Source organism: Microcebus murinus, chromosome 5 (genome assembly GCF_040939455.1).
Source record: "Microcebus murinus isolate Inina chromosome 5, M.murinus_Inina_mat1.0, whole genome shotgun sequence".
In the NCBI taxonomy this organism is placed as follows: Eukaryota; Metazoa; Chordata; class Mammalia; order Primates; family Cheirogaleidae; genus Microcebus; species Microcebus murinus.
The window spans coordinates 43,508,167-43,529,143 of record NC_134108.1 but is presented as its reverse complement, the minus strand read 5'-3'; the positions used below and the strand labels follow the sequence as shown (position 1 = coordinate 43,529,143).

General features: G+C 37.3%; 1 protein-coding gene across 2 annotated transcripts in view; it reads left to right on the top strand.

Annotated features, from left to right (window-relative positions):
- Nucleotides 1-20,977, top strand: part of DSE (dermatan sulfate epimerase) — a 92,988-nt gene that overhangs the window by 43,104 nt on the left and 28,907 nt on the right. Inside the window, exon 3 of one of the 2 annotated variants that reach the window (XM_012753223.3) lies at nucleotides 11,873-12,341. In XM_012753223.3, coding sequence (XP_012608677.1) covers nucleotides 11,926-12,341 — 416 coding nt within the window. In that variant the 5' untranslated portion in view covers nucleotides 11,873-11,925. Of the gene's footprint in view, nucleotides 1-11,872; nucleotides 12,342-20,977 lie in introns of those variants that run through there. The other variant, XM_012753224.3, reaches the window with a different exon arrangement.

Genomic DNA, 20,977 nt, shown 5'->3' with positions numbered 1-20,977 from the left:
GCATATAAAAAACTTTTTGTAGGCAGAATATTCCAAGGGCTCAGAGCTCATCTCCCGTGAGCTGGTCAAGGGCAGTCCTGAAAACAGGGTTCTCTTGGCAATGTGTAGGGTTTGAGCAAATCGAGCCTGCTGAGTTAACCCTTTCCCACATAGCATGGAAGATCCTTGAACATTGTATTGGTGCTTTTTAAAGCCATTATTATTAGATGGTAAGCTTATGGGACTTGATCCTGGTAGAGATGATAGAAGGACATACTCAAAATATACGTAGCTTCAAGAAGGGTTTAACTAAATCCTTAAGGAGTGAACCAGAGTAGATGACATAAAAGAGGTTAGACGTGTTTTGTAGTACTTCCTCTGAAAACCTACAATTGATGTCATGACTAATCCACAGAAGTTTGTAGATAAAGGGCTAGAAGAACAGAGAAGCTGACCTGCAAGTATATGTGATATTGATTGGATTCAAGAAAGAGGTCAAAGGGAGGAAAGTTAGCCTGGACGTTGATGTTGAATCCTAGAACAAAGTCAGGAATCTATTTTAAAAATGCAGAGTAATGAAATATTGCTTTTGAGGGCATGGGGGAGGGGAGCATGTCTTTGTTGAGAAAATTAGATATAGAAGAAAAAGGATAGGAAGGAATGGAAGATGATTTTGAAATAATCAGTTTGAGAAGATGAAGAATTTAAGAAAGTTTTTAATGGAAGATCACTTAGTGTTAGTTGTAAGACGAGCACCTTGGGCAGCAAGTTCTAAGGAAGGAAAGAGGTGGAAGTGAGCATAGCAGTGCATAGTCAGGCTCCCTTCACGTGCTGCCACGCAGCCATGTATTTGTGAGAAGTCCCAGGCTTGAGCCACTCACTGGAGGCCGGTCACGGAGAGGGGGTGTGAGGCGTAATGGTTAAAATCTTGACTCAGACTCAGAGACCTGGTCAGAAATAAACCTAAGCACTCATGGAGCAATGCTGAGTAAATTGTTTAACCATTCCAAATCTCACCTCATCTATTTTAAGCAAAGCCACCCTATAAAATAATTTTTGGGATTAAATATGATGGGAAATGAGCATGCTTTGCACACACAGGACAAGTGATAGCTGTTGTCTGGGAAGGAAGCATAGGAGGGATTTGCCACAGAGGTATTAGGAGAAGCAGGAGAATATGGTATACTAGAAACTAACTTCGGAAAATGTCGGAGAAGAGGGAAAATGCTATAAAAATATCATGTGTGGTGAGAGATTCTGGAGAGTGAGCACCAGGAAAAGACTACTGGGCTTCTCTCTAAGGGGATTTTGAAAGAGGCCTTAGCCTGAGCAGCTTTCATTATTGTACTAGTCAGGGTTATCCAGAGCAACATAACCAGTAGATCTAGATCTACATCTATATCTATCTACCTATCTATATATATCTAGAAAGAGTATTATGGGAATTGGCTCATGCAATTATGGATGCTGAGAGGTTGCACGATTTGCCATCTGTAAGCCGGAGACCCTAGAAAGCTGGTGGTGTAGGTCCAGCCTGAGTCTGAAGGCCTGAGAACAAAGGAACGCTGAAAGTGACAGTCCCAGTCCAAGAACCTGAGAAGACTAATGTTCCTCCTGCTCAAGCAATCTGGCAGTAGAGAATTCTCTCTTTCTCTGCCTTTTTGTTCTATTTGGGTCCTCAACAGATTGAATGGGGCCCACCCACACTGGGGAGGGCAATCTGCTTTACTCAGTCTACTGATTCAAATGCTAATATCTTCTAGAAATCTGCTAGACACATCCAGAAATAAAGTTTGACCCAAACCCTATGACTCAGTCAAGTTGACACATACAATTAGCTATTACAACTGGTAAGAAATGAAGTCACATACCTAAAAATTAAGGGAGAAGAGTTAGGAGTTGGTGATATAGAATTAAAGATAGTTTTATCTACAAATTCAAGGAGTTAACATTACCAATTGAAAGGTAATGCATATTGGCATTTGCGGGAAGTAGAAAATGTATTCTACATTCTACCTGATTAAACATCAGGTTGTTAACAATTATATTTATGTTCATAAGTAATTTTTTGATCAGGACTGATGTTTCTACATTTAGGATGTTTTTGTAACTGTGTAAGCACATATAGATCAGTATGGTATATCAGTAAGTTTTATGTATATACAGGAAGTTTGAGGAGGAAATAGTGTTAGATTTGAAGACTTTTTTCCTCAGATGTGTTCAGTTACTTGGAATATGTAGTCTGACAGTTATAAATGTGCAGTTGAGCAGGAAGAAGGAGAAACCTCTTAGCATCAAATACTTAATTATTTGTCAAAATATTTGATATTTTTAGTCTCTTGAAGAGACTGGAAGGTTGTGAATAAACAATGCATTGTACCTATTTTAAAAATAGCATTTTCTGAGTGATAGTCTGTGAGCATTTCCTCCTGTAGTCATGGCATACTTCCTCTCAGTTCGACTGACCTTGGCATTCTCATTGAGAAGATGTTGGTGGCTGCTAGTGTTTATGGAATACTTTCTAAATTCTAGGTATCTTTTTAACGTTTTAAGTATATCAGCTAATTTAAGCTTCATGGAAACCCTGTGAAGAAGGTACTATTATTTTATCCATTTCACAGAGGAAGAAACAGGAACATGGCTAAGGATGTGATGGCGCTAGGATTCAGACCCATGAGTCTGGCTCCACTAATTGTGTTCCGAGGTGCATAATAACTATGGTTTGTTTTTGAACACCTACCATAAAGTGGCAAGTGCTTTACAGGTGTTATCGCATTTACTCTCCCAACCAGTCAGTGAGACAGTCAGCATTTTATCTTCATATTAAGTGAGGAAATTGATTTAGATGGTTAGCTTCTTCAGAGACACACAGCGATGAACAAACAAAGCCTTCTGACCCCCAGGCCAGCCCTCTTAACTGCCTCAAAGGTCTGCCTTCATCAATCTATGGCAGGAAGGAAATTTTTACTTTAGTTTCCATGAGCATGTCATGATTTAGTTTAACATTATTGGAAACCTGTTGGAAATAATAAGGTTGGGATTTAGCTGTTGGCTTCATTATCTTTATTCATCCCCTATGCTTAACTTTTTTAGCCAGTAATGCCACAGAAGTTTGTTTTTGTGGTTAAAGCTATTGCTGAGAAAGCTGTAACTGGTCCTTCAGACCCCAGAAAATCTTTGGTTACTTTCTGTTTAGAGAAACTCTGAAAAAAAACTCTGAAAAAAATCTGAGATTGCAGATTTTCTTTTGGGCCGAGGTACAATAGATTTAATAAATTGCTTTGGACTAAGGGAGAATGCCTCATCATCCTTATTACCAGGCAGAGTAATATAGTGCTGCAGTTCTTAAAAAATCTCAGAAACACCAGTTTCTTAGATTTTTTATCCTGTATTTGTTTAGGGAAAGGTATAGTTTTTCTTTTTCACTTTGTATCTTCAATGCTTAACATAGTTCCTGGATTTCATAGCTGTTTAATATATGGTAGAATTTATTGATATTTACAAGAAATCCTTATCTCCAATGTGGATAGGGCATTTATATTCCAATTGGGGATAAAAATGCATTGTAATGCATAACATGCATAAATTACTACTTTTTAAAAGATTCAATATACAAAAAAATACACTTAATTATGTTCAATATTAAATTATTCTGAAAATGATACCAGAGTAAAATATTCCCAAAATAGTTCAGATTATTGTATTCTGAGACCATCATTAAGAAAATCAATTAAATTCTAATCAAAAAGTGCCAATTAGGGCCAAGTGTGGTGACTCATGCCTATAATCCTGGCACTTTGGAAGGCTGAGGCAGGAGGATAACTTGAGGCCAGAAGTTTGAGGCCAGCATGAGTAAGAGGGAGACTCTGCAAAAAATGGAAAAATTAATTGGGCATAGTGGTACGTGGCTGTAGTTTCAGGTACTTGGAGGCTGAGGCACGTGGATCACTGGAGCCCAGGAATTTGGGGTTGCAGTGAGCTATGATGACATCACTGCACTCTAGCCCCAAGAGATAGAGTGAGACCCTGTCTCAAAAAAAAAAGTACCAGTCAGAAGATGTCCAAATGTTAGACTGCTAGATAAGCTAGAATTTATCTAGAGCTTAGCTTAGAAAGTATAACCATTTCATTTGCTCTTTTAGTCTTTTTGTAAATTTAAGTACCCCAATGGTCTCATAAGTGAGTTTGTATACTTCTGCCTCTACCCTGTTTTCTCTGTCTCTGTAAAAATGATACAGGTTTTACTTCATTTCTGCATTCTAAATGACAACCACTCTCTCAAAAGCTGGATCTTAATGGTTCTCAGCCTTGTAGTAATGTGCACCAGGCAAACCTCTACTACTAAACTATGCATTTAGTTTGATGGCCACTAAATTACTCATTCAGGTGATCTCTGGTGAATGGGGCATGGAACCTTTAGAGTTGACATCAGAAAATATTTGTGGCCATTTTAAACATAATTTACATGAATTATTCTTTTCATATAAGAAAGATATAAAGTTATCATTGATGTTGGAAAGAAAGTGGGCTTCACATTTTAACATGAGAAAATGTAGTATCTTCACGAAAACCTTCTAAGGGATGATGATAGAAATGTTCTTTGACGGCACAGTGCTGCACTTAACTTAAAACCTGACCTAAAGTTTCTCTAATGTTACATGTGAAGGTGGTGAACACCATAATTATACACGCTGTGGTTTTGCTGTGTGGGCTCAGGGTTCTAATTACTTCTTTAGCAATGTGTGTAAATTCTTGGGGATTCCATATGCTATCATTTCATATTGTGGATTTTTGTTTGGAAATGATGTTTTGGGGATAAAAAGGAATTTCATTTTGGTTAAGACCACTCAGTTTTTAAGATTTTCTTTATTGGTCCACAGGGTTTACACATCAGGGAGCATAATTTTAGGGAATGATTGTGTAGACCCAAATCGTATGTTTTCTTAGGATTTGACGTAGTTAAGAATAAAGTTAGATTTATTTCACTATAAAAATTTACCAAGGACATGTAAGCTTTAATTTTGATAGGATATTGAAGAAAAATTCTTCTTCAAAAAAAACATTTTATTTATGCATTTAATCAAACTGAAATATAAAAGTAAAGAGAACTTTAAAAATAAATACATTCCATTAGTTAAAATATGTGGAAACAGTGAAGTAGTACATGCAGGTGAGACCATGGCAAGATGTTCCTTAAGTACTTGGAAGCAGGTTTTTCAGAGAGTTAAATCCTAAAATGAATCAGAGAAGGAAATGTGCAGCTCTGTCTATGACATACTACGCTTTTGGGCCATCAGAGTTTGCCCACAATCTTATTAGAGGCCTAGAGGAAGGGGGAGCTTGGAATTAAATGGAAACATGAACAAGGAAGAGTCATAGTGGCTAACTTCTGCAACGTCTGCACATTCTTCCATGAGAGGGGACAATGTCAGGAAAATTCAAATGTCAGGTATGCCTGTGTTAGCCCTTTCTTGGATATGGGCACATCAGTGCTAGGGTGGGAGATGTTTATTAATAACTCTTCTAATTAGTGATAACTGTGGGCCCATCCATTGGTTTGGGCAAACTGGAGCAGCTGCTCTTGGGGTGAGTCTGATGGGTATGGTAGCAGGCACCGTAGGGGGTGTACATTTTGCTTTTGGTTTGTAAATATCATTACACTTCAATTTTATTTTATTTTATTTATTTATTTATTTATTTATTTATTTATTTATTTATTTATTTATTTATTTTGAGACAGATTCTCTGTTGCCCGGGCTAGAGTGCCATGGCGTCAGCCTAGCTCACAGCAACCTCAAACTCCTGGGCTCAAGCAGTCCTTCTGCCTCAGCCTCCTGAGTAGCTGGGACTACAGGCATGCACTACCATGCCCGGCTAATTTTTTCTATATATTTTTAGCTATCTGAGTAATTTCTTTCTATTTTTAGTAGAGAAAGGGTCTCACTCTTGCTCAGGCTGGTCTTGAACTCCTGAGCTCAAACGATCCACCTACCTTGGCCTCCCAGACTGCTAGGATTACAGGTGTGAGCCACTGCCCTACAATTCAATTTTAAAATTTTGCGTTTAATGATACCTGAAGGACATCTGTGATAACTGCTGGCTGTAGCCTCCTCTCAAGTCCAGTTAGAACAGTGATCTTAACTGGCCAAGGTGCCCCAAGCCCAGGGCCCTTCCCATTGCCTTTGTTCTGATTCAGTCCTTGCTTACCAGGCAATTGTCTAGTAATTCACTTCCTGTGTCAATTTCCTATGAATTTAGAAAATATTTCCCAATCTGCCTGACAGTTATATTTATTGTAAATGAATGTGCTGACATTCTGCTTTTATATCTATGGGGGCAGGAGGAGTTTGGTTAACATTAGGTAGCCTCTCATCCCAGGGTGATCAGCTGAGATACTGATAGATACACTGACAGAGCCAAGACCAGATCCTGGACTGAGGTTAAATTATCACCACTAGCAGTGGTAGCAGATGTCCCCCTGAGTATTCATATATTTCTTCCATAATAAATATGTACTGTTACTAGGAAACAGCTTCTCAGACAAAGACTGTATTTAACAGCCACTCTTTTAGTTTTATCACAAGCCTTTCTCTTGAAAGAACACGGAGGCAGCCACTTTTTACACACCAAGAATTACTGGTCTTGAGAAGCAAACTCAGAGAATAGCTTATTTAATCTGTTATTCGTTTCTTTGGGGCAGACCCACCATCAAATACTTGAAAAGTGTCAAATGTCATATGCTCTCAAATGTCACTCACTTTCCAGTGAGTTATGAGCTTGCTATGAATGATATATTGAAGAGTCGGAAGCATTGTGTTCCAATTTCAGCTAAGTCTCTGACAAGTGGCATTACCTGGCCCTAGTCAGTTAACATCTCTGGTTCTCCCTCTTTATCTCTCTCTCTCTCTTTTTTTTTTTTTTTTTTTTTTTGCTTATAACATATAAAGATTTAGTTTCTTACAAATAAAATATTTTCTGGATAGGTTAATATAATCTTGCATGTCTGAAATTTCTTCTGTTTTATTAAAAATAAATATTTATTGAGCTTTTACTTCATGTCAGGTTCTATGCTAAGTTCATCATACACGTTTCATCACCCCATGAAGTAGGTTCCATTTTATGGATGAGAGAATGGAGGTTTTGAGAGCAGACGTCGTTGGCCAAAGCTAGGAGGCAACTGAGCTGGGATTTACACTTGTTTGCCCTATTCCCTACCCAATACCGCTAATCATTATGCTGTGTTCCTTAGTTTTGACACAAATTAGAAGAGGGTTTTTAATCCATCTTAATTTGGGACTTGTTTTACTTTCAAAGTGATTTCTCTCTTCCCTCCTTATCCTTTCTATATTTTCTAAAGCTGGAGGAATTGAAAGAACTGTAACACTATCATGTGTTTCATTCTATAAACAGTCCCAGACCATTTGAAAACCCATATTTCTTTTGAAACTCAATGTACTAGTTTAGTGTTTCGTTTTCTCCCCTCTCAGCATACTCTTTCTGTGCTTTCTTTGTGTAAGGATGGCAAAAATGGAACTTTTAATGTTGTCGAACATTCTTATAAATTAGTTTGGTTAAAGGAAAAAAATCTTGGTTTAGGATTTAGGAGATTTGAGTTCTAGTTCTGCCTCTGAAATTTACTCCATTATGGAAAAAACAATTAATACTATTTTGCCACATTGTTATTATAAAGTAAAAGATCAAATATAGAAAAGCATTTAAGATCATAGAAACAGAGTTTCTATGTGTGATTGCTGAATCTTAATAGCTGTAGTGTATTATTGGAACCAGACTTTAAGCAAAATAATTTTGGGCTTATTGTTGCTTTGAGAAGATTTGTTTAAGATAACTATAATTCATTTGGCTAGGCCTTAACGTAATGCCAAACTTGGACTGCTGCAGATTTACGTAGGGCATATAGGCAGAGAGATAATCAAATTGCTATCTGAATTATCTTGTAGTAACTGAGTGATTCTTAAGTGACTCTATTGTATCTATTGATTAGGTAAAAATTAAGGAGTGTTTTTACTATCCAAGTTGCATAAAGTGAGACAAAAGATTGGGAAGGAAAACTGGATTATGAAAGTTACTGTGCTAGAGTGGAAGAGAAGAGGAAAAGGAGAATTTCAGGGGAAATGAGGCTCAAAAGGGTCATTGAGAAACAACCTGAGAATTGAATTATGTATTAGTAGGGTCAGCTAACTGTTGAGTGTGATTTTACCATATTGAAAATGTCATGCTCTTGAACTGGGTCAAGTATACCTTAAAGAAATTTAAAGAAGTTGGCAGTGCTCTGCTATTTCTGGAATACAATGAACTAAGGGGTGAATAGCTTAAGAGATCATCCACAGACATGTCAAAAGTTCAAATTCAAATTTATGTCAAATTTATGTTCAATTTTATGTCTCCAAGACACAAGGCATGAGGGATAGCATGTGTACGTTTGTGCGTGTTTGTTTCATGTTAAGAGGCATGGGAGTGTTGGGGTTGGCCATTCTGGCAAACTCACTAATGGCTGTTGTTTCACTGAGCATTTTTAGCATCTCCCAAACTATAGTCATTCAGGTACTACCTTCAACAATTTTTGCCATATCCATTTTCTTTTTTTTTTTCTTTTTACTTTTAAACATAAATGTATTTTAAGCAAGAACTTTGTATATTTGTTGAAATCTCAGGTTAGTTGTGGTAGTTTTTCTAATGTACATTGAAATAAGTTTATAAAACTAGCATAAAACCTGTCCATTTGTGAGGCCATCTAAAATTATCTTGAGAAACACTCCTTTCATTTAATTTTCGCTCTTTGTAGAGTGCCTAGAGTAGACTGTCAAAGGGGAAATCCAAAGTCTGGAAATGGGGATTTTTTTTGGTGAAATTTTCTACACATTTAAAATGATGGATGGGAATTAGGTCTCCCTTTAGGTTAACCAGCTGAAAACAAGTTTGGGTTAGACTTTAGTTAATTTTCATTTCTTCTTTTTTTAACCACTGTGTAGTTTTTCGGCTACATAAGTTTCTAGGATTCATGAGTGTTTTCTCCCATTACTTTCCTAGCAGAAATGTTTTTCTGGAAAATTCCAAACTTGCCTTTGCTTTAAATAAAGGGGAACAAAATTTCTCCTCACTCATTTTAGTGATGAGATCTACTCAACCAGCTTCCTAAGCTCAAGGGTTTAGTTCAGTGTAGCCAGCACCCTGCCTTTTATATGCCAGGTTCAATGCTAAGCTCCCTGGTGCAGAGGAAGAAGGTTCCTGTTTTCTGTGAGGCATGGCATGTAAACAGTTGAGAGAGTCCAGTGTGATACAGGTATGTGCCAGACACAGAGAAATTAGCTCTTTGGGTAGATGAGCAAAGACCTAAACAGCTGGGAGAACAGTGGGGGTTGGGCACATTGAGCCCCCTATGAGGGCGGTAGCATAGTTTGTGGCACTCAGAAGAAGCCACAGGCAGGGGCCTCAGGCAGTCTTTGTAGAGCATTGTTCTGCAGAATTCTGTGGGTTCTGCATTGGCCCACATGGTATTCTGAAAGGAGTTAATGTTTCAAATGTGTGGTAACTCACAGCCTTGCTGCTCTGACACCCTCACCTGCATTTGTAGCAATAACTAGGGAACCTTCAATAACAGCACATTGACATGGCATCATTCCCAAAACAACATCTTAATGAGGTTCTGTGCTTCGGGAGCAACTCTTTCTTGTTTAAATATACTCAGGCATGCCCTGTGTAATGGGAAGCAATGTGGCAGAAGTGGCTGGGGTCATAGTGTGAGTTTTGTCAGGTTAGGCACATAACCACAGTGAGATGGGCTGGGGCAGCCCTGACTGTTTCAGTCAGTCACTGCCTCTGTGGCTGGGTAGGGGGGTGGTATGTATTATAGGGGAGGAGAAGGAGAATAAGATGAATCAGAATCTGGGGGTGTCAGCAGAATCTGAAATAGAAAAACTCTAATCTCCATGTGTCTTCTTACGCATACCCTCATAGTCTGAGCCACCCCCACTACCCACCTATGCCTTGAGCTCTCCCACACATTCCAAAACCAGTAGACAAGAGATCTTCCATTGCATGCTTGTGAGGGTCAATTAGAGGAGAAACTACCAACCTGTTTTTACCCCACAATGATAATTGCATTGATGACAGCATCCATTCTTAGACTTTTGGGGATTTTTATATACATAGGCTTTTTTTCCTTTTAAAAAATGGTTAGCAGTATTGTTCTCTGAAAGGAGGGAGAAATAAGCCCCTAGAGGGACTGAGCATGTCTTCAGACCCAAGGACTTCTCTCTGTTGCCAGAGACCACACCCCTCCTCTGGCGTAACCACAGAAGACTATTTCTTTTGGCTGAAGTCTCTGACCTTGAAGGATCCAGCCAGCCAGCCGCCTTGAAGCTTTGGGTGCTAGACAAAATACGGTCAGAGTCCAAGAGTTATTTCTATTTTATATGTCTTATTTAGCATGGCTATATTAAATTTTTTTATTCATCAGAAGTCCTGCTCTTGAAACAAATGTAAAACACTTCACAAGACCATTGCCACTGAGTTTCATATAGATGTAGTCAAAGCACATTTGGAAATATAAAGAATTCCAGAATAAGGGGTCATCCTCAAGTGATGCCTGATTGCCTTTCTCTTGGAGATGCAGCAAGTTGAGAATGTGGATTGATCTTCAATGTCTGTTAAATTCTTAGTTTTCTTTCTTTTGAATGTGACAAGGCCATTTTTTTCCTTGGAAAAACAGTTTGTGTTCAGCTTGGGAGGTTGATTTTTCACCATCAGTTTTTCCCTTTAATAATTGAAAACCACTGTTCATTATTTACATAAAACTGTCTTTTTCTGGTCTGCTTTCTATAACCTTTCCCCTCTTAAGAATTTTAAGAATTCCCTGACTTTCCTCTAGGGGATTTTATGCCTGCTTTATCCCAGATGTGAGACATAGACTATTAGGCTGAGGCTTTTTTTTTAAGTGTTTCTACATTTGAAAGACGTTCTTTTAATCAGTAAGCAAATCTGCCACTGAGAAAAAGGCTTTTAAGAAAGTCAAGTAGTTAAGAGAATATGTGAGCTTGGTTTAAATTTCAGCCTTACTGAATGACACCAAAATCCCATATGCAAAATGAAAAAGCAGATAGTAGTTTCAAATAAAGTGAAAATGCTGGTGTTATTTCAGCCTTTTAATTCTGGGATTTTATTTTCCGGATGAAGGCTTGTCAGTTTCTAGTCCCAGCAGCTCAGTGTCTGGTCTTCACTACATGCTTGCTGATGTCAGCCCTGGGGGACCCAGGGTTTAGGAGATGTTTATTCTGTCTTTGCTCTGTCTCCACCTTCTGCTCACATAAAGAGGATATTTAGCTTTATTCATAATATTTTGTCTGCTTACATTCTTATAGGTATCTTGATCCTAATCCGTGGCTCAGAAATTTTAGGAGAAGGGGATAAGTTAGAGTGAAAGAGGCTATATTAAGAAATACAGGATTTTCTATTTTTTTGTAATGTCTACTCAAATTCACAGATGACTGCTCATTACCAGCTTTGGTTATTGTGGTTTATATATTAATGTCTAAAAAAACCCATAAAATCTAATAACATTTTTTCCTGATAGTATGAGAGAAGAATGCCAAGGAGAGGTTTTCTTCCCTACTTGAACAAATATACATTTTCCCTAAGTCCAAAGTTCTGTTTTCCATAATGATTACAGTTCTAATGTATCATGTTAATTCTGAAAATCTGAACTTATGGTTTTAGCAAGTTTCTTCCTAATTCAAATTAGTATTGTATTTAAAATCTAAATTAATAAGCTGTATTTAGTTTTTTTTTCCTAGTAAGCGAGGTCCCTTACCTATCATGTTTCCACCAATGCCTTGTTCCCTTGGCTGACAGATGCCTTTATTTTTGTCTCCTGTAGGATCTTTCGAAGATGGTTTGGCTGCCTTGGAGTTTTGGAGATCTGATGCCACGATGAGGACTCACACACGGGGGGCCCCCAGTGTGTTTTTCATATATTTGCTTTGCTGTGTGTCGGCCTACATCTCCGACAAGAACCCAGAAGTCATGATTCCCTTCACCAATGCCAACTACGACAGCCACCCAATGCTATACTTCTCCAAGACAGAGGTGGCAGAGCTTCAGCTCAGAGCTGCCAGCTCACACGAGCACATTGCAGCCCGGCTCACCGAGGCTGTGCACACCATGCTGTCCAGCCCCTTGGAGTACCTCCCTCCCTGGGATCCCAAGGACTACAGCGCCCGCTGGAATGAAATTTATGGAAACAACTTGGGTGCCTTGGCAATGTTCTGTGTACTGTATCCTGAGAACATTGAAGCCCGAGACATGGCCAAAGACTACATGGAGAGGATGGCAGCGCAGCCTAGTTGGTAGATTTTTGTCTTTTTCTTCTTACTGTATTAACTCTGCAATATAAAGAAATGAATCCAAATGAAATCCAAGAGGCCACATTTTCACATACTTCTTTGTGTGGGGGGTGCGGTGAGGGGGTTTTACTTGTTACTTGTGTTGCCAGTGGCTTATGAATGGCCTGTAGTTTCAAAAGACCTGGTAACTTGCATGTTTAAAGTTAGAAGGAAAATATTTAGATGCAACCTAACTAAAGAAAAAAATATTTTGCCGAATTGTGTAAACAGTTATCATCCTGATTGTTGAGAATTCTTTCCCCCTTGCTTAACATACATATATTACCATCATCTGGTGTTAGGTTTTGATAGATTTCCATGTGGTTAAGACTTTTTGCCAGCAAGAAATTTCAGCTAATTAAGACATATTTGGATTGACAAGGGGCTAAAAGTCAATGTGATGGGATTGATTGGCAATTTATAAATAAGATCCAATCCAATAACCAGATTACACAAACCTGTAGGAAAACCAATGTTGTAGTATAATTGTGTGAGGAATTCTAATTATATAATAATTTACTTGCAGAAGTTCAGAACAACTTTTTGTCCCTTTTTGATTAGCTTAACTTTATTTTGTTTATAATTAATGTTTCCATCTGCTTCCAAAAAATATGGGATGAATTGATTAAACAAGGGATTCTATGAGCATATTTACTTAAACTGTGTTTTAAGACAAATTTTTGGTTCAATTGTGCTAAAAATTTACAAATTATATGAAATATTCTTTTAAAATTACATAAACTGCCACTTGTCATAGGGATGGTGAGAGCTCATTTTTAAATGCTTAGAAAAATCAGTGAATGCACTTAATGCTGTGATGAATTATATCTTATATATCAGAGGTGAAGAATAGTGGTTTGCAAGCTTTCTGATAAATTTCTGGAATTTTGTAATGAAAAAGATTATGAAAGAGCTAGCATTCAATCCATATCAGAGCTGATTTTTTAGACTTATTGTTAAGTATATATATAGTCATTTTAAAGCTGACAATATTTTGATTGGAAAAACTTTTTTATTTGATTTGTTTCAAAGGTCAGTCATGTAAATAGTTCTAATTTTGACTCACATTAACTGATCTTATTCTATTCCTGACACCAAGAAAGAAAATAAAAGATGTATGAAAACTTACTGATATTTGAACTGCAAGATTATATTACTAAATGGTACAGTAACTCATTAATTGATATGTTTAATCTATTAGTTAATAATGGCAGTCATATTTTCATTATTTAGGGAAAAACCTTTGTTGTTTGTAAAGTTACTTTCTCTTTTAAAGTCCTTTTTGTTTTACATAGACAAATGGATTTTGGCAGATTGAGATATTGCTGTAAATGTTCCAGAGCGATACTTACCATGAAAACCCATCAATTTCATCTCACAAGAGAGTAACTGACTCAAATATCATTTTTTTGTGGAGATTTTTTTTAACACAAATACAATAACATTAAGAGAATTGTGCAAGACTAGTATAATTTTCTTATTATAATATAAAACATTCAGGTGTATAGATACCATTGAATGAATGTTGTCATTAAAGAGGATTAGACTCCTATGATAAAAGAAGAGAAATAAGTAATTTCAAAAACATTTTGATTTTCACATAGTTTCTATAAGTTCAGATTTACTGATCATTGGAGATGTGGAGATATACTAGAGGACTAGTACTTTATTCATGGCAGTATTGATAAAAATATAACTCTGTGCCATTAGCCAGTGGCCCAAAAGCCAATCTTTGACATAAGAGAGGTAGACAGTTGACTTCTCTTGACCTCTAAGAAGCTGAAGATTAGAAATTGAGAATTTACCTCTACATCTGGTTTCTAGTTCCAGAAGTAGCATAAAAAGTTGAGCTATTTACGTATAGCCAAGAGAAAAATTCTTCAAAAAGTGTCAAGAAAATAATAAAATGGAAACAAAAATTAATATTTGTTGTCTGATTAAATAAAACCCAAATTCTTTAGCCTAAAAAAGAAAAAGAAAAGAAAGTTTGAGCTACTTAAGTATTTTGTCTTGGCAGGTACTATTAGGTTGTACTTTTTAATGATTTTATGGAAATTTTTTTGAAACTACCTCATCCAACCCCTAGACCAGGGGTCCTCAAACTTTTTAAATAGGGGGCCAGTTCACTGTCCCTCAGACTATTGGAGGGCTGGACTATAGTTTTAAGAAAACTATGAACAAATTCTTATGCACACCGCACATATCTTATTTTGAAGTAAAAAAACAAATGGGCAAAAACACCCACATGTGGCCATAGTTTGAGGACGCCTGCTAGACTCTTAAATTTTTGTTTAGATTCGTGGTTGAGCATAATCACTTTTTGAAAAATTTTAAAACACTGTTAAATGTTTTTACAGTTATACTACCTCTCTTTAAATTGCTCAATTAAATCATATGTCCTCACTATGTACAAAGAATAATATTGTGAGTGTTGTCATTGTTTTAGGATATAGTTGACCTATATTTGATTTCAGAAAAAAATAAAAAGACTAGCTCTTATTTACAAAAGAGATCAGTACTTAATATTGTAGAATTAAAAAATACTTCCTACAATGACTTCATCAGACTGAATGCACATGCCATTTTCCTTGAAGAGCATTTCTACTCTTTTGAAAACCAATGACGAAACTGTGTTCATTCACTTATTTATTTAATCACCAGACATTTATTGAATATCTACTGTGTATCATGCACTGTACTGGATGTTGGAGATTCAAAGATGAAGATACAGCCCAGTAATTTTGTACCCAGGGTAAGGGGTGTAAACATTGGGTACTTAAAACCAAGCTAGGAGTATTTCCTCTGTTCAGAATTGAGTTAAGGCTCATTTTGTAAGGGGTTTCATTGGTTTTCATTCATGACTGACTTAAATATTTGTGTCACGCCGCACTCTAGTGTGGTGGGAAAGCACAAGCTCTAGAGTCACACTGCCTGCATTTGAGACCCAGCTCCCCAGCTCTTCAACTGTGTTACTTCACGTTAATTTTCTTAATTTGTGTGAGCATTGGTGTCCTGATGTGTAATATGGCAGTAACAGCTATATCTGTCCCAGGGTTGTTAGGAAGATTAAGTGAGATAATCAATGTAAAGTATTTAGCATAGTTCCTATCACATAGTGACCCCTCAATAAATAAGAATAATGACAATAATGATAATTATCGATACCACTATTTTACCTAGTATTTAGATCCTGTTTGGTTTGTAATTTAGTATATGTAGGTTCTAAGGAAATAGTATTTGATTGAAGATTTTACTCATTTTTGTTCAAATTGCTCTCAAAAGTGGAATATCTGTTTAACTCATAAAACTTTCTTTTTGGCTTTGTTCCATGAAAATTTTTAGTGATGGTCCCTTGGGCCCTTTTTTTTATGCACACAGGAATCCAGTGGTAACACCAGTGAAGAAGGCTTGAGGGGAAGTAACAGTGATTGTCTTTGGTGTTAAAAAGAAGTACATGTGAGATATACATTCATACAAGTTTATCAATGTGGTTCATTTTATTTGAGTATTTAGTAAATAAAGAGATTGAAATTCACATCTATAGATTCACTTAAGAATCTTGGGCCATTGTAAAAGAAAAGTTAAAGGAAAAATATTACTTGATTATACTATGTCCGTCTAATGTAGTACAAAGTAGAAAGGAAATCTGATAGATTGATAATGGTGGTGGTGATTGAAAAAAAAAAACAACAGCATGCATTATAGTTGTGTGTGTCACTGAGTATGTGGATGACTGGGCACCGTAGGAAGTTGAGAATTATCTATGTGCTGTATCTGCTTTTGCAGGGTGCTCATAGCCTCTCGTAGGAGCTCTCTCCTTTGTTCTCCCTTCTGTTGAAGCTCACATATTCTTCATCACAGCAAAAGTTACAGAGTAATTTAAGCTTGTGCTTAACTTGATTCTAAAAATCAAATTTAAAAAAATATTATTTTAACTTAATATATAGTGGCAAATTATTATCAATTGAAAACTATAATGGCAAAGACATCACCAATAATGTCTTTGTTTTCACTCTTTTAATTAAGCCTTTTTTCCCCTATAGATCTTGTCTTCCAAATGAAAGTTAGGATTTGGGTTACAACTGGCTCTGTGTCATATAAAAGCTTGATAAGAACTTAACATACAACCGTTTTTAGAAAGCTTAATGAGTTTAGATCATAAATGTAGGGCTGGTAATAATGGAAAATATATTTTATCACATTCAACTCACTTTTTTTTATAAATCACCAAGACACAGAGGGTACAAATTCTGAGTATGCTAGTTAGTACCATGTAGCCATCCTCATTTGTTATTGGTAACTTTCTGCATTCAATCCTTGCATAGTTTAAAAAAACAAAACAAAACAAAACAAAAACAGCTGGATTCCAAGTAGGTAAAAATTATCCATCAGTTTTCTTCTCCCAAAAGCTTAAACTTTAAGGTGGGAAAATAATAAACACAGTGCTCAGTGGAGATTTAAAAGGAATTTTTTTAAAAAATCAATTTTTAGTATGTTTTTAGATCAGATATTCTACTTCCTAAAATTTTCATAATATGCTTGTGTATTTTTATTTTACTTTTTTGTACTTATTTCTACTATACCTTTACCCCTGAAGATTAAGGAAACATAAAATACATGATTTACGTTAGAAGTAGCTGAGAAAGATAAGAGGGGGAAGAATAGTTTGGGGATACCTGGACAAGGAATGAGACAATTGCTAAAATGCATCTAACACACCATAAGCAGGCCACAAGTGGGCCCTGATTTTTTTTTTTTTTTTTCTCGTAGCAGCAAAGAAAGTAGGCTTAGTTTTGAAGTTTAGAATGTCCATGAAATCAGTTACTCTGTAGAACTACTCTTGGCCCAGGGGTCAGAAGGAAATTTTTTCTGGGGTTTTTATAAAGAACCCTTACAATTTTCTCATAAGCATCCTTACAGTGTGTGTGTGGCGAATTGCATGGTGTTTTTCTTTACACCAGACTGGACTGAGAGCAATGCCATGCCTGTTTGGCTCGGATGTTATATCCCTCAGTGGAGGGTCTCAGAAGCAAACCTCACTAAACCTTGGATGGGAGAAGGAGTGAGGGTGAAGGGGATGGATATATGGCTTAGTCCAGGCCACCTTTTTTTTTTCTAGTCTAGTTTAATCCTTCAGTAGAATTTTGCATGTGTAGAAAAATGAAATGACTGCATATCCATCAGGCAGCCACTCTCTCTATGTACATTACGTATCTCAGCCAAGCTCTTGGTAGATGGGTTGTCGTGCGCTAAACATTACTCTCCTCAGCAAATTCTTACGGTGATCTTCTAGAGCTGACAACAACACAAACAAAATGTACTCAATTATTGGAAGACATTACAGATCCTGAATCCCTTTAGAAAGCTGCAGTTAAGTTTACTATACTTCACGTAATAATATGGGAAGATGAATGCATTTAAAAGAGATTTAAGATAGGGTTGTAACAGAGAGGATTTGTTGTTCAAGCCCTAGTTGATGGCATAAGAGTTATCCACTGTGCATTTCTGAGCAGCAGGCTTTTTGGGGCTTTCATCTTAAATTGTAAACCCCCGGGGGATAGACCTGGCCTAGTGCTCTTTGGATGCAGATCTGTGCTTTCATGTTGGCTCTGCCGCTGTATTAGCCATGCGTCCTTTGGCAGGTTCCTTAACCTCCATAAACCTGTTTCTTCTCCTATAAAATGATTATTCCTCCCATGCATGGCTGTTCCAAGGATTAAATGAGATAATGTGTATAAAGCTCTTAGCATTATGTGCCTGGCACATAGTTTTACTAGAAAGTTTATTATTATTACACAGAGATAGGTATGAATATGCAACTTTATTCTTGTTAAGTTTCGTGGTACACAGTACTGTTTTACATACTCTGTCAATCTAGAGTTGTGTCTTTGAGAAGTATTTGTTGTGAATCATTCTTTTTCTCCCTTTCTTTATAATATTTTTGCTTACTTATCGTCAGACAGAAAATAAATCATAGAGGAAAGAAATTACTTCACTCTTGCCTTGGAGCCAGTTAGCTACAGGAAATCAGGAGAACTGGTGAGGGAAACAAAAAAAGTTGAACTTTTGGACAGAGAAGTAATTGTATTTTTTTTTCCACAACAGACTGAGAGACTGAGTATTAAATCCTCGCTTGTGGATTGCAAACTTCTGGATAGTGACATCTGAGGATGTATTTGCAAAATAAAATAAAATAGTAAAATAAAATAAAGAGAATAAAAGAAAAACCTCTGGCATATTGAAATGAGCCAGTTTCATTGCTGTGCACATGAAAACGAAGAGTGTGCTCGCCCTTCCCAGCATTGCCTGCTGGGCTCCAAGCGCAATTCCCTACAGCTGTTTCTCAGGCTTTTTACTTTTCAAAATTGCAATTTAAGGCTGAGAATCAAAGGGGGGAGGATGTAGCTGGGCCCCAACATATGGAGCCATAGCACTGTGAGTAGAAAGATCAGGTTTTCCTCTCATGACCTTACAGTGACGAAGGCTGGGGGAGGCTTAGCCTGGAATGCACCTGGAGTCCATTAAAGCAGACTCGTGGAAACAAATGCTGGGCTGTCAGAAAACCCAGCCCCCAGTTCCCCTGGCTTTTGCTCATTCACATTTTTTCTTTCCCTTTCCCTTCCCCCTCATTCTTGCTGCCTCTCTTTTTCTCTGTTCCTTTCATTCTGTGTTTACCCTGCTGCAGACCCTTAGAGATAGAAAGGTAAGAGAGATGATGAGTAGGAGGCTTTTTAGAGGGATCAGATTCTTTAAAATTTATACAGACACATGGCCATTGGGAATTTCCTTTTTGAATGTCATTTAATAAGCAGGTTGTTGCTAGCATCATTACAAATGGATTACTGGGCAAAAATTGAAGTCATGTGCCCTTTGGCAGAGGAAGCATGTGAAGAAGAGCTGAGGGGGAGGCATAGTCAGGCGTGCAGGTTGGCTGGAAGCTGGTTAGAGCGCCATCGGACAATTGTGTGTTGCACGCTCACACCCTAAATAGGATGCTTCGCTAACCTAAACTCTTATCGCTCAGCTACCTTAAACTCTGAGCTCTTCCCCATCTATTTCAAATGCAGGTGAGGAAAAAGTAGTTCTAATCATGCTTCTTTCTAACAATAAGATATCTTATGACAGCTGTAATCATACACAATTGAGAAGAAATCCAAAGTTAATTTTCTTTGTTGGGTCTGTTGGTTTGACTCCAAGATACAGTATGGCCCTCAACTTGTCTACATAATGAGTGACTCACTCCCTCCTACCTCCTACCCTTTCAGTGTCATTTGTGGCCTTTTAAAATGCAACAAGGGCTTTCAAAGTTGTCATAGGGAGCTGTGTGTCAGAGCCCAAAGCAGTCCCCATCCCTCCTTTAATTGGGTTCTAAGTGCCCCTCCCCCCACATAAACAAACAGAGGCAACATGAATGTATTAAGTTCCACACAGACTTTACAATCTGGCTCTTAAATGTTTTTAATGTAAAAACTTGGCAAGCATGATGTTTGAATTTTGTGCATTCCTTGCCCTCTATCTTGAGGGAAAATGTTAGTTGGCAAATGCTGCACATATTATGTTTATATTCTGTTTCATTGATGCTTCGTAATCATTTTTTAAGTTGGATTTATCTATTGGATAAAATAAGTATTCACTTCTAATGCCACTTAAGATATAGGGTTTTGCTGACATTAAGTTCTTGCTATTGGTATATAGGTATTTATAACAACTGGAGAGTAATAATGGTATGGGTATGCTCATGGAGTCTCTTATAAAGCCAGATAGTTCATTTTATCTTAGGTACTTTCAGAATGGCCTTTTGCTTCTTCATCTACTTCTGCTATGTCTATTAAGGCAACATGTTTTAGCCATGCTTAACAAAGTCTCTCTCATCCATCTTTCCTTTTCCTTTGCAGTGTTATGCTGGTTCCAGAGGGCAGGAGCAGACACAGTCAGGGGCAGACCATTGCTGATCCCATACAAGCCTGTGGTTTAGAAAGCTTTGTGTGTAGGATGGCTTGACCATACTATTAGTCAAGGAGAGAAATGAAGACCACAATTAAGGCAGGGAGGGTGGGGAGAAGAAGGAATGAATTTAAGAGACATTTATTTAGGGCACAAAATCTACACAGAGATTGATTGGAGATGGGGTGCTATTTTCTCAATGTGTGATTTTTTTTTGGCATATGGGGTATCCTCAACCACTTCGGTACAGAGCTCACCACCGCGAAACCTTGCCCACAGCTGGCACTCATAGTCCCCACGATAGTTTGTGCTGTGCATTTGATGACGAATCCGTTTTGCTCTTGTGTGATGAGGAAAGCTTTAAAGCACTGAAAGCTTATTTTACTTTACAGGCAGCTTTACTTGTAATGTAAATCAGAATAGGTAACATATACATATATGTTTTCATTACATTATTTTTAAATATTCACAATTTTATTTTGATAAATGAAAAATTAGAAAAGTCATACCACAGCTGTCGGCTAAAGTCGCTGTGCGCGTTCATCTGTGGCTGTTGACTATAGTCAACACTCGTACCGAAGTGGTTAAAAAGACAGATTCCTGGGTCCCACCCAGACTCACCAAATCACAACCTCTTGAAAAGGCCAAAGAACATG